The sequence below is a fragment of the Prenolepis imparis genome, unplaced genomic scaffold (assembly GCF_030444845.1).
Source record: "Prenolepis imparis isolate NDT839.2.m4 unplaced genomic scaffold, iyPreImpa1.0 SCAF_25, whole genome shotgun sequence".
Lineage (NCBI taxonomy): Eukaryota > Metazoa > Arthropoda > Insecta > Hymenoptera > Formicidae > Prenolepis > Prenolepis imparis.
This window is the reverse complement of record NW_028141183.1, coordinates 275,890-288,886: the sequence shown is the minus strand read 5'-3', so window position 1 is coordinate 288,886 and position 12,997 is coordinate 275,890. Positions and strand designations below refer to the sequence as shown.

General features: G+C 38.4%; 2 protein-coding genes across 2 annotated transcripts; one reads left to right on the top strand and one right to left on the bottom strand.

Moving 5' to 3' along the window:
* Positions 1-4,242: 4,242 nt before the first annotated feature.
* Positions 4,243-5,295, bottom strand: LOC145946872 (uncharacterized). Its single transcript, XM_083056624.1, has one exon. It carries the CDS (start codon positions 5,293-5,295, stop codon positions 4,243-4,245), a length of 1,053 nt encoding a protein of 350 aa, XP_082912750.1.
* A 2,614-nt stretch (positions 5,296-7,909) lies between these two features.
* Positions 7,910-11,484, top strand: LOC145946871 (uncharacterized). The gene is made up of 3 exons (XM_083056623.1): positions 7,910-9,010; positions 9,298-10,138; positions 11,468-11,484. The coding sequence occupies exons 1-3, from the start codon at positions 7,910-7,912 to the stop codon at positions 11,482-11,484; spliced, it is 1,959 nt and encodes a 652-aa protein (XP_082912749.1).
* The last annotated feature ends 1,513 nt before the right edge of the window (positions 11,485-12,997 follow it).

The following is a 12,997-nucleotide window of genomic DNA, read 5'->3' as shown; positions in this document are numbered from 1 at the left end:
CCTTTATTTCATCCGAAAACCACTTTTTCCCTTCCCATATTTTCGGAATTCTAAATTTTTTTCTAGGTGCTGTAGCATCCAACGCATCTACTATATTATCGACAAGTTTCTTCGCTCTCACACTGACATTCATATCTTGGCTTTTTCCTAATTTATTTTCCACTAATTTAATAAATTCATCTACATTAAACTCTTTAAATTCCTAGCATTAAATTCTCTGTATTTATTATCAATTTTATTCGCATTAAGATCAACTTTTAACCACGCATGGTCCGTTATTTTAGGTTCATGAATTACTTGCACTTCTATTTTATTATTAGCGTAAATTAAATCTATAATTGTCTTACTATCTTTCGTAATTCTCGTCGGTTTATTTACATATTGTTTCATGCCTAAGCTCAACATTGTCGTTTGTAACTTCTTTGTATAAAACGAGTCCAACATAATATCTATATTAAAGTCTCCTATTACTATACATTCTCCCCGTATTATTAATTCTTCTATTATATCCTCCAGAAATCTCACGAACTCACCATGCGATGAACTCGGTGAATGATATATTACTGTTATCACTCCTTTATACAATTTATCTTTCACCTCAATCGCAGCACACCAACAATTCGCTTCTAACTTTTTTACTAATACTATCTCATATTTAATATCGTCCCTTACATATAAAAGAACCCCTCCTGTATTTCTGTTTTCAGCATCACATCCAATCATACTATACCCCGGTACGTTCACTTCACAGTCTTCAATTTCAGCAGTCACTCTGGTTTCTGATAATGCTATGAACGCAGGATTCATTTTCTTCATAATCTGATGCTGTATCTCGTCTTTATGCGCCATCAAACTTTGCGCATTTGTATATAGTATTAATTCCGTTTCCTTCTGTAGTTGCTATTTATCTTCCTCCCATCCGGCCCTCCTCTTCTCCTCCTGTATCGCCCTCTTGAAAGTCGGACATTCCGGATCAAGTGCGCCATGCTCATCATTTATTTTCAAATTGTATGTTTGAATCTTAAACTTACAATTTATACATCTTTTCTTTGTCGCTGTACATTCACTCACCTTGTGATTTCCTGCACATTTGTGACATGTTTCATTACGCGTACAATTCTTTGCAATATGAGAGAGAGAGAGAGAGAGAGAGAGAGAGAGAGAGAGAGAGAGAGAGAGAGAGAGAGAATTATATACATATATACATATTACAAAAAAATATTAATAATCTTCAGATCAACATACTTGTAAGAACTCGTTTGCAGAAACTTCGTTGTCTCCAAATTTTATGATCTTTGGAGCCATGTAATTATAAAATTAAGTACTCAGTCGTTTTGCCTGAAAGTTGTTGCATGACATACTCCAAATCTTTGCGACACATCTCTAAGGCAGACTTTATTCCCAGCAAACCTATGGAGTGTTCAATTACTATTAAAGAAATTATGAGTAGTAGTTCAATACAAATAAATATCAACTTACCACAAAAATGATAAAATATCCAATTCTGCGGTGGCAGGTTCACTACCTCCGTGACTCCGATCAAATGGATAGAATCTTGAATGTTCATAAATTTCTATTATTTTGTAAGCTGTTGCAACGCGAAAATGACTTTTGAACTGTAACAATAACATAATTTAATTAAAGATTAATTTAAAGATTAATTTTTAATTTAATTCTGCAGAAACAATGAATATATATGTACTTTACATCCTTATCCGTAAGGTTATGCACCACTTGAACAAAGTTTTCGATCTTTGGAATTTTCTGCGGATCTTTTTTTAATAATAAATCATCTTTATCTTCACTACTGGATGATGACGAAGAAAGCAAATTTAATAGTCCAAATGCTAATCGTGTATCCCGTGAATTTGAAACATTGTCACCATCCCGCGCAGCCATGTTGCACTAAACTGAACCGTTCTCTCGGAGCTCGTGCCGAATTCTCGCACTATAGTGCAAAAACTCGGCACTAGACTTCCCAGTGAAACAGCGCGCATCGAAACGCCCAGTGAAACACGTTGCTTGCGGCGAGTGCGCACTCAGTGCGCACTAGTTCTCCCAGTGAAAAACGCTATAATATTTGGATCGAAGTTGATGATGCGCAAGTTAAACAAAAACAGTGGCCTAGAGGTGCTAAAAATGTTTATATAATATTTTTACAAAAGATGACTAATACATAATATATATAAGGTATTATAAAATTTATAAAATAAAGCAATTATATATTAAATTTCTCATTAAAAATACATTTTTGTAATATCAAACTTAATTAATTAATACTTAATTATTTAATAATTTCATTTCGATCAATCCAATATAAAGAAATGTCTCATTAATCAGCGACAATTTCGTGAACAATGCTTCATATTCTGTTCAATTAATCGCGCGTGAACACTGTGACTTAAAAATAGAATTATATAACTCATCTTGTGTGCGTGCGTGCATGCGTATGCGTGCGTGCGTATGATTAGGAGAGGGAAATGTAGGAATGTTCTCATTCAAAATTGTGTGTTCCCGCCTCGTCTTCAGATTACTTCTTCTATACGTTCACGCATATTAATGCATGCTCTAATTGTTGTTTAAGGAATTTGAGCCCAAATTTACACGCACGTACGCGTGGGCGCATACACACACACATACACACACACAGACACACACACACAATATGCGCCAAATCCAACCAACAACCTTGTGGTGCGTGTTGAGTAATACTAATGCTGGCGGTAAATGGAAAAAATGTATGGGTAACTTTCATATGTAATAACTCCGCGAAAAAAAATCGTACGAACTTTGCTTTTTTTTTAAATTTGTAGTAAAAAGTCCACATTTTACGATAGTTATGATAAGATTTGCGAAAAAAATTTATTCCACTCCGTGGAGTGCGTCAAAGTACGCAATTTTTTAGAGACAAAACACGTCCTTACTTTTGAAGCAGTGGCGTACGGGGAGGGAGGATAAATAAAAATTTGACGAATGGTTTTTAAAGTAGAGACTTCAAGCTTGACAGTGAACAAAAATTTTTTCAAATCCGATCATTTTTAGCGGAGTTATGCTTATTTGAAATTATGCGAAATTTTGACTTAAAATACATATGCGTTAATTTTGTTGACGAGTGTATTTACTGTAAACAAAGAGGACCGTCGTATTTTGATGAAATATAACGGTGCCCGCCACCGTCCCCGTTCTTTGCTTCTTTAATTTAAAATGTATAATAAATATATACCACAAAAATGAATGATATCCATAAAAAAACTTACCTTTTTAAAAAAAAGGTAAAAAAAGAGCGTCAAGTTTACGCGCCCCATGTGGAAAAGTGTTATACAAAAAACAGTTTTTAAATTACTGTAAAAAAACTGCTCTAAAAAATAATGTCATTTTAATTTTATACAATATAATTTAATTGTACAAATAATTAAATATTTCTAAAAAAAATAATGATATCCAAAAATTGCGTCAAATAAATAAAAATTTATGTTATAAAATCTTTATTATTATTATTATAAATTACAATATAATTAAATAATAAACATATAATATCAAGGCTCTGACTATTCAAAATTAATAGATAAACGGGCTAATAAGAGCCGAGTGCGGATAGAAGCGCGACAAAAAAAGAAACGAACTTAGAGTTAAAAAATTAATTTATTCAAACGTTTCGGTCCCTGATTCGGGCCATCTTCAGTAAACTGTACAAACATAAAAAATAAAAATAAAAATAAAAAATAAAAAATTGAAAAAATGGCAAAATTGTTTAACAAAAAAAGATGAGGAGATGGTAAACAGAAATTTAGTATAATTCTAATGAAAAGGAGGACCAACTTGAGATAGAGAATAATTAAAATTAAAGATAAAAACAATACGTACATAAAAGAAAGAAGAATGATTCAAAAGATGTATAAGGATCGTGCGGCAAAAAACGGCGAAGGGCCCCGCAGCCAATGTATAATCGCAACAGCGTCACCTCTCATCGTTACCAAACGGAAAGAGGACGTTTGTAAATGCATATTGTTGCAAACCTGTGTTGATTAAGGAAAAGTTGATCGAGCTAGCAAAGAAACACGAAAGAAAGAGGCAACTTACCGATGCTAAAAACACAGAGGCCTACGGGAACGTACATATAATCGCCCTTGTTAAACGATACATCGCGACTGGTCTTTAAATGGAAAGATGAGATCGAGACAATAATATAAACACAGAATGAGGTCGACAGGAGACAGATGATAAATGAGCGCCCGCTTCGCTTTAGATATTATACATATTTTCTATCATCGAGAAATATATATGGTCTAAACGCTCCGTGTCATTTTGTAAATTGATGCTATTTTTTTGTAATTTAATGTGAATCATTTCGGACACGAGTCTTTTCCCTAGAATCGGCTCCTCATCCAGGATCTCCACGCTGTTCCAATCAAACTCATGGTTTAGAAGTCTGTGGTCTGTTATGACCGAGCGCTGCGTCGTGTTTCTATTGATGTGGTTGCGGTGTTCGCTTATTCTCGTTTTTAGGAAACGGCGCGTTTGACCGACATAAGAAGCGTCACAGTTGTTGCAGGAGATCTTGTATACAACGTTCGTGTGAAGGTCTTTCGGCAAGCTATCTTTATGCACTTTAATAAACTTGTTGAGCTTATTGCTACCGGTATATGATATTTTTGTATCCAAATCACGAATTGCACGACTAAATTGCTCGGAAATGCCAGGGACATACGGAATGTTAAAGAAAGTGGTTGGAAGCTGTTCTGATTTGCTTGTGTCATTATTACTTAGAGACGAATTATTTTTCTCCTTAAATTTCGCGAACAGAAATTTCAATCTTTCGTTAATTGTATCAAAGATATACTGCACTGGATACCCTTTGTCGAGCAAAATATTTATAACGAGTTCGAAATTCTTTCTATGGAACCTGGGATGTGACAGGAGGAAGACTCTATCTGTGAGACAGAAAATTGTGCCTCTTTTTTGGCAAAGAGCGTGTCGCGATTCGAAACTTAGATATCTCCCGGAGAACGTCGGTTTATGGAACCAATCGAATTCCAACTTCCCATCGTTAACAATAACAGTGACGTCCAGGTAGTTAAGTCGATTATCGACGCCCTCCTCCATTGTGAACTGGAGTCTCGGATGGAAGGAATTGAAGGTCCTTAATATGTCTTTGAGCATGGAGGAGGGGGTCGCCAACGCGACATCATCGACATATCGAACATAGAAAGGAAGTGCAACCGGCAAGTTCGCAAGCGCTTTGTTTTCTAGGTCCTGTAACGTTAGATCAATAATCGGTGACAGCGGTGAGCCCATGGGGGTGCCAAATGTTTGTCTATAGTATACGCCATTGAAGGAGAAGTACGTAGAATCAAGCGATGAAACAGCGTGGAGATCCTGGATGAGAAGCCGATTCTAGGGAAAAGACTCGTGTCCGAAATGATTCACATTAAATTACAAAAAAATAGCATCAATTTACAAAATGACACGGAGCGTTTAGATCATATATATTTCCCGATGATAGAAAATATGTATAATATCTAAAGCGAAGCGGGCGCTCATTTATCATCTGTCTCCTGTCGACCTCATTCTGTGTTTATATTATTGTCTCGATCTCATCTTTCCATTTAAAGACCAGTCGCGATGTATCGTTTAACAAGGGCGATTATATGTACGTTCCCGTAGGCCTCTGTGTTTTTAGCATCGGTAAGTTGCCTCTTTCTTTCGTGTTTCTTTGCTAGCTCGATCAACTTTTCCTTAATCAATACAGGTTTGCAACAATATGCATTTACAAACGTCCTCTTTCCGTTTGGTACGATGAGAGGTGACGCTGTTGCGATTATACATTGGCTGCGGAGCCCTTCGCCGTTTTTTGCCGCACGATCCTTATACATCTTTTGAATCATTCTTCTTTCTTTTATGTACGTATTGTTTTTATCTTTAATTTTAATTATTCTCTATCTCAAGTTGGTCCTCCTTTTCATTAGAATTATACTAAATTTCTGTTTACCATCTCTTCACCGTTTTTTGTTAAACAATTTTGCCATTTTTTCAATTTTTTATTTTTTATTTTTTATTTTTATTTTTTTTTTTATGTTTGTACAGTTTACTGAAGATGGCCCGAATCAGGGACCGAAACGTTTGAATAAATTAATTTTTTAACTCTAAGTTCGTTTCTTTTTTTGTCGCGCTTCTATCCGCGCTCGGCTCTTATTAGCCCGTTTATCTATTAATTTTTAATATAATTAAAGTAGGGTGTATAGTTAAAATAATTAAAATAGAGTTATTTTTTATAATTAACTAAGCACAATTGTAATATACACACATCATTATCATATAATATATCTTTGGAATATATTTTATTATAAAAAATTATATAAAATAATGTAAAATAAACAATCATATGTATATATTCCAATAATTATATATATTTTGAAATGTTTTAAGAAAAGATAATATAAAACAAAATTACAAATTTACACCAAAATTAAAAATTAAAAATTTATACAAAAAATTAAAAATTAAAAACTTATGTGAAAATTAAAAATTAATACAAAATAAAAAAAAATAAAAAAATTTTAGTTAAAAAACTTGGCGCAATTGGAACAATTAATTGGAACATAAATGTAGAGTAAATACGTTATATTATTAGCATATTGTTTAATTTAGCAGAACCAAGTTTTTTTAACTAAAATTTTTTAATTTTTTTTTATTTTGTATTAATTTTTAATTTTCGCATAAGTTTTTAATTTTTAATTTTTTGTATAAATTTTTAATTTTTAATTTTGGTGTAAATTTGTAATTTTGTTTTATATTATCTTTTTTTTATTAAACATTTCAAAATATATATAATTATTGGAATGTATACATATGATTGTTTATTTTACATTATTTTATATAATTTTTTATAATAAAATATATTCCAAAGACATATTATATGATAATGATGTGTGTATATTACAATTGTGCTTAGTTAATTATAAAAAATAACTCTATTTTAATTATTTTAACTATACACCCTACTTTAATTATATTGTAATTTATAATAATAATAAAGATTTTATAACATAAATTTTTATTTATTTGACGCAATTTTTGGATATCATTATTTTTTTTAGAAATATTTAATTATTTGTACAATTAAATTATATTGTATAATATTAAAATGACATTATTTTTTAGAGTCAACTTTACAGTAGGAATGAGCTAAATAGTTATTTTTCAGTAACGGTTATAACAGTTATCGTTATTCACAAATATCAGTTTTTTAAAACAGTTATTTTATAACAGTGTTGAAGAACAAGATATTATATTGAAATACTCCAAAGGATAATCGAACATAGCGCGCGGCTGCGGGGAAGTCTCTTGCCCCGCGCCGCTCCGACAACACGCTCCTTGCCGCGCGCGAAAAAACGCGCCTCTCGCGCGAGAGCGAAAACAAAGGCGGCCGATCGAGAGGACGAATAATAATAAACGAATTTAAAGGAGACTTCGACTGCTCGGGTAGAAATCTTTCCGAGACGATCTCGACTGTTCTCGAAAACAAAACAGTATAAATTCATCTCTCGAACGACCGTCAAAAGACACTATCTTAGTAGCGCGCTTCGCGAAACGACTATCGTTCCTTACTCAACTATTTCTTCCCGTTGCTCGCGGAGCTGAAAAATATTAAAAACTCTGTTTAATATTAAATTGCTTGTCGTGGCTTATTATAGTGATTCAATTTAAGTTTGTACAGAAAGTGAATAAATGTTATTTTTGTGAGTAACGTTGAGTGAGATTCCTTTATCGTGCCAGCTTCAATTAAAAACATTAAGTGGTCCTTCGAGCCGGATACTGCACGACCGGCGCATCTTCATAGTGCAAACGAAACTGCGGTGTGACTCTCTTACGTGCTGCGGAGTGCTTCCACCTGGAACTATACTGACAAATGGATACGGAGGTGGAATCGGCTGTAGCCGCCGCGACGGCACTCTACGGTAAAATCACCCGCGCTCACGAGAATTTGATGAAACTCGGCGTCCCCAAGGTCACGATAGGAGCCGTCGAGGCACGTTTACAAGCTCTCGAAAAAAATTGGGCTAAATTTGACACCCTGAACGATGAGCTGGCGGATCATGTGGATCAACTTGCTGACGAAGTTTATCTGACAGAAGACATACCTGCTCTCGCTGAGGAGGCTTACCTCCTGAATAAAGGGCTGTTGCTGGATACGAAGCGGGGCCTTGAAGCTAAGGAACGCGCCGCTAACGCGCATCCGTCTACCAAGACATCTTCGCCCGCGTCGCGCACGACGCTCCCGCGCATCCAACTACCGTTCTTCACAGGCAAGTACGAGGATTGGCCAGCCTTCAGAGATCTCTTCGAATCGCTGATCGGACGAGATACTGCTACTGAACCTGTGGACAAATTACATTACTTGAAGAGCTGCGTACAAGGCGATGCTGATCTTCTAATACGGGATCTGACTACCACTGATAAAAACTACACGAAAGCGTGGACGACGCTAACCAGCTACTACGAGAACAAGCGATTATTAATACGTGCTTATTTTTTTAACTTCCTGGCGCTTCAAAAAATGAAGGGAGAATCCGCTACCGAACTTCGAAAATTATTCCACGGTGTCAAGACGACCGTTAGCTCATTGGAGAGTATCGGTCGACCGGTGGATAGCTGTGAGGATCTTTTCGTACACCTCGCCGTCGAACTTCTCGACTCACGTTCGCGACGCGAGTGGGAGACTGCCATTAGCGAATCGACCGATCCACCGACTTATGTGGCTTTAGAGCAGTATCTCGAAAGACGGTTGCACACTCTCGAAGCGATGTTTCCCGCGAAGATCGACAGTAGCGCAAGCAAAACTGGCAACGGGAGCGGAGGATCTAAATCCACGCGAAGCCACCACGCTCGAAGACAGGAAACCAAAACTGAAAACGCCCGCGGGCGCTGCACTCTCTGTCAGGCTGACCACTTCATCATGTTTTGTGAGAACTACAGGGGGAAGTCGGCCGCTGATAGAAAGCAACACATTGTAAGTAGTAATCTGTGTGTTAACTGCCTGGGTCGTCACAAATCTTCTGAGTGTGCTTCCAAGAAAAACTGTAATGCCTGCGGAACACGTCGCTCCACGACGCGTTCCGTGACACCGAAGCTTCCAAGACGACGCACGTAACTCAACGCTCGTCCGCTAAACGAGTGGTGGTACTTCTCGCGACCGCTCGAGTACGCGTTGCCGACTGTCATGGGACCTGGCATCTTACCAGAGCACTCATCGATCAAGGCTCCGAGTCCTCGATAATCTCCGAACGACTCGCGCAGCAGCTGAGACTACCTCGCTCATCGGCTTCCGTCACAATTCTTGGCATAGGCGGACAAAAGACGGGAATCTCCAGAGGACGAGTTGACATCACAATACAGCCTCGGACCGGAGGGACTTCCATGACCATCAACGCATTAATATTGCCGAAGCTCACCGCCTACGCTGGGAGACTGGACGACGGAGCACTATCTTGGCCCCATCTTCAAGGACTAGACCTCGCAGATCCAGACTTCGGTGCAGCGGATCCCATTGACGTGCTCTTGGGAACAGACGTTTACGCCGCTATCCTCAGCCAAGGTCTGCGTAAGGGCAATCCTAAAGAGCCCGTTGCTCAGCTGACCTCGCTCGGGTGGATCTTATCAGGAACCGTCGGCGAGAAGGTGACCAGGTCGCACGTCAGCAGCCTCCAGTGCCAGGCGGAAGAGGACCTCACGACCTTGGTGCGACGATTTTGGGAAACGGAGGAGCTTCTACCAGCTACGAGGCCATTCTCTAAGGCGGATATCGATTGCGAGGAGCATTTCCGCCTCACCCATTCCCGGGCATCCGACGGTCGCTACATCGTGCGCCTACCGACGATCGAGCCACTACCCGATCTCTCTGGAACGAGGAACGCTTCTATCCGAGTTCTAAAACACATGGAGAAAAAATTTGAACGAGATTCTACCTTCCGGTCAATGTACGTCGAATTCATGCAGCTGTACAAGGATTTGGAACACATGACGCTCGACACACTTACCTCGAGAGGATCCCCGCAACGGACGTGTTATCTGCCTCATCACGGCGTATTACGAGCGGCTAGCACGTCGACTAAGCTAGGCGTCGTCTTCAACGGGTCGAGTACGCTGCCGTCGGGAGACAATCTAAACAAGTTCCTTCACATTGGACCTAACTTGTTAAGTAGTGATACTAGGCCGGTTCTAACCCATGGGGCAATGAGGGGGGGTGAGGGGCGAGGGGAACCCAGGGCGCGGGGGGATGACGTCACGCGGGGAGGGGGAATGACGTCACGCGGGGAGAGGGTGGCGTCCGCGGCGAGGGGGAAGCGTCCGCGATTTAGGTGACGGGTCCGCGAGGGGTCCGAGGGGAGGGGGAGGCGTCCGCGAGGTTAGGGTCCGCGAGGGGGCCGCGGGGAGGTGGAAGTGTCTGCGATTTTAGGGTCCGCGAGGGGTCCGCGGGGAGGGGGAGGCGTCCGCGAGGTTAGGATCCGCGAGGGGTCCGCGGGAGGGGGAAGCGTCCGCGATTTTAGGGTCCGCGAGGGGTCCGCGGGGAGGGGGAGGCGTCCGCGAAAGACCGCATGAAGCTTTGTGGGTGAGGGGTCTGCGGGGAGAGGGGAATCCGCGAAAGACCGCATGAAACTTTTTGGGTAAGGGGTCCGCGGGGAGAGAGGAATGTGAAGGATAGCGCGAGGCGAACGCGAGAGAGATATCACAAGAGCGAGAGAGAGACGTTCGCGAAAGAGAGATAGCGGTAGCGAGATGATGCGGCGATTGAGAGCGCGAGGTGTTGCAGCGAGGCGTATATGCAAGAGCGAGAGAGATAGCGCGAGATGACGAGAGGTAGCGAGATGACGCGAAGGAGAGCGCGAGAGCTGATGCAGCGAAGGAGAGCGCGAGGTGCACGCGAGAGAGATATCACAAGAGCGAGAGAGAGATGTTGCGAGACGATGCGGCGATGGAGAGCGCGAGAGCTGATGCAGCGAACGAGAGCGCGAGAGGCGGACGCGAGAGAGACTTTTTTTTAATAATATTTTTTTTTAAATTAATATTTTTAGGATGAGGAAGGGGAGAAGATCTAATCTAAAATAAACTATATATTTTTAATATTTAAAATAATTTTTATTATATAACTATGTGTGTGTGTGTATATTTTACAAAATGTTTGTGTGTGTACGTGTGTGTGTGTGTGTGTTAAAATATAATAATACATAAAATATAAAATATAATATAAAATATAATATAAAATATAAAATATAATATAAAATGTAAAAAAGTATATAAAATTTACTGCAGCGCGATGGTGGCTGCGAGAAGCGGCGGGGACTGCTGGGCGGGGACTCCTGCATAACAGAAAATGTTATTAAGAATTTATAATTAATAGATAACTTGATTTATATTTAATTTAATTTAATTTATAACTTACATGATAATCTCAGCCTTTTGACGTCAGATTTATTGGACGCGTAAATATTAGTCCACCCAATGGAACATCTTCCAAAAAACGCCATGATGAAGCTTGCGCTTTTTTGGAGAACAATATAGGGGATATGTCATAAAACACGAATGCTTGCAAGAACAGGCATTCAATGTTTTCTTTTCACGATCTCGTAAAAACTGATGCAACGATTTTGCATTAGGACTTCGTTGACCAATTTCACGATTTTTTAACAACTTCACTACCGAAGTTACTGGCTCAACTTTATATCTTAATGCCTTTTCACGGTCCATTTCAACGTCTGATATATCATCAACGTTTGATATATCATCAATCACTATCATCTCATCATCATTCACCACATCATCATCATCCACCACCTCTTCTCTATCCATCACAACTTCTCTAACCATTTTACATTCAAGACTATCAGAAACTTTATGATGGGACACATATTATAATGTTGCTCCCCTCTTGATTTTAATTCTACATCTCTCTTCATCTCTCTGTTCTAACTGGAGTATCATCTAACTCATCATTTTTTGAAGAGTTTTGCTGATAATGCATGTGCACATCATACTATTCATATACATACTATTCATATACATATAGAACAGGGGCGGGAAAGAAATAATTAAACACACAGTTTAACAGTAAAATAATTTATTTGTTGCAAGCATTATAAATAATTTCATTTATAGCACAAATTATCAATTCACAATCTATAAGTGATTCGCTATTAAACATATTACTATCACGTATCGCCTTTGCGGCATTGCCCACATCGCGGATATTATCACATTGTAAAATATTTACAAATTGTTTAAATTTTTCATTAACACTATGAGTATTCTCACACAGCCAGGAATACATATGATCAATACATTTGTCGAAATCGAATAAATGTAGTAACGTTGATGGTTTCATGTACAAAGAATTATCAGATGAAGTAATTTTTATAATTTTTGAAGTATACATGTTAACCGCTTTGAGTGTTAGATCACTAATCCATAGCGGAGTTTCAGTTAGCTGCTCAATGTCTGCTCGTTTCCGCATTAGAGATTTCCATGTTTCAATGGGTAATATTATTTGATTGCCTCGATTATCACCGAGAGCCAATTCCACATAGGATATTATTCCGACGCTGATTCCTATTTCCAAATATTTATAGGATGTTGCGGTTAGAGCATATCTTCGCCCAAGTATACGAGTCGCACGCTGAATGCTATAAAAATAATTAGAACAATATTTCAAAAATTATTTAAAAATCATTATTTAACAACAAAAAAAAAGAATCGAAACTTACTTGTCACTTGTATTCTTAGACATTTTTTGTTTTGGAACGTAATAATTCATGCTGGCGGAGTACATTTTTAAAAGAACCTTTCACATAAGTGATTGATACAATACTAAATCATTATTACAAGTTTTTATTGATACAAAGCAATGGGGTGGGGATTATTGCTGACACAAAAATATTTTTAACCAATCATCAAAGCGCCGATGCACGATTGCTATGACATCATCCTCAATGAAATATTAAAT

What these genes read in the sequence shown, in the direction of transcription:
- LOC145946872 (XM_083056624.1), bottom strand. Translation starts at nt 5,295, where the DNA reads ATGGGCTCACCGCTGTCACCGATTATTGATCTAACGTTACAGGACCTA.
- LOC145946871 (XM_083056623.1), top strand. Translation starts at nt 7,910, where the DNA reads ATGGATACGGAGGTGGAATCGGCTGTAGCCGCCGCGACGGCACTCTAC. An exon ending in CTGATAGAAAGCAACACATT is followed by an intron (nt 9,011 to 9,297) that starts GTAAGTAGTAAT and finishes CGACTCGCGCAG; the next exon opens with CAGCTGAGACTACCTCGCTC.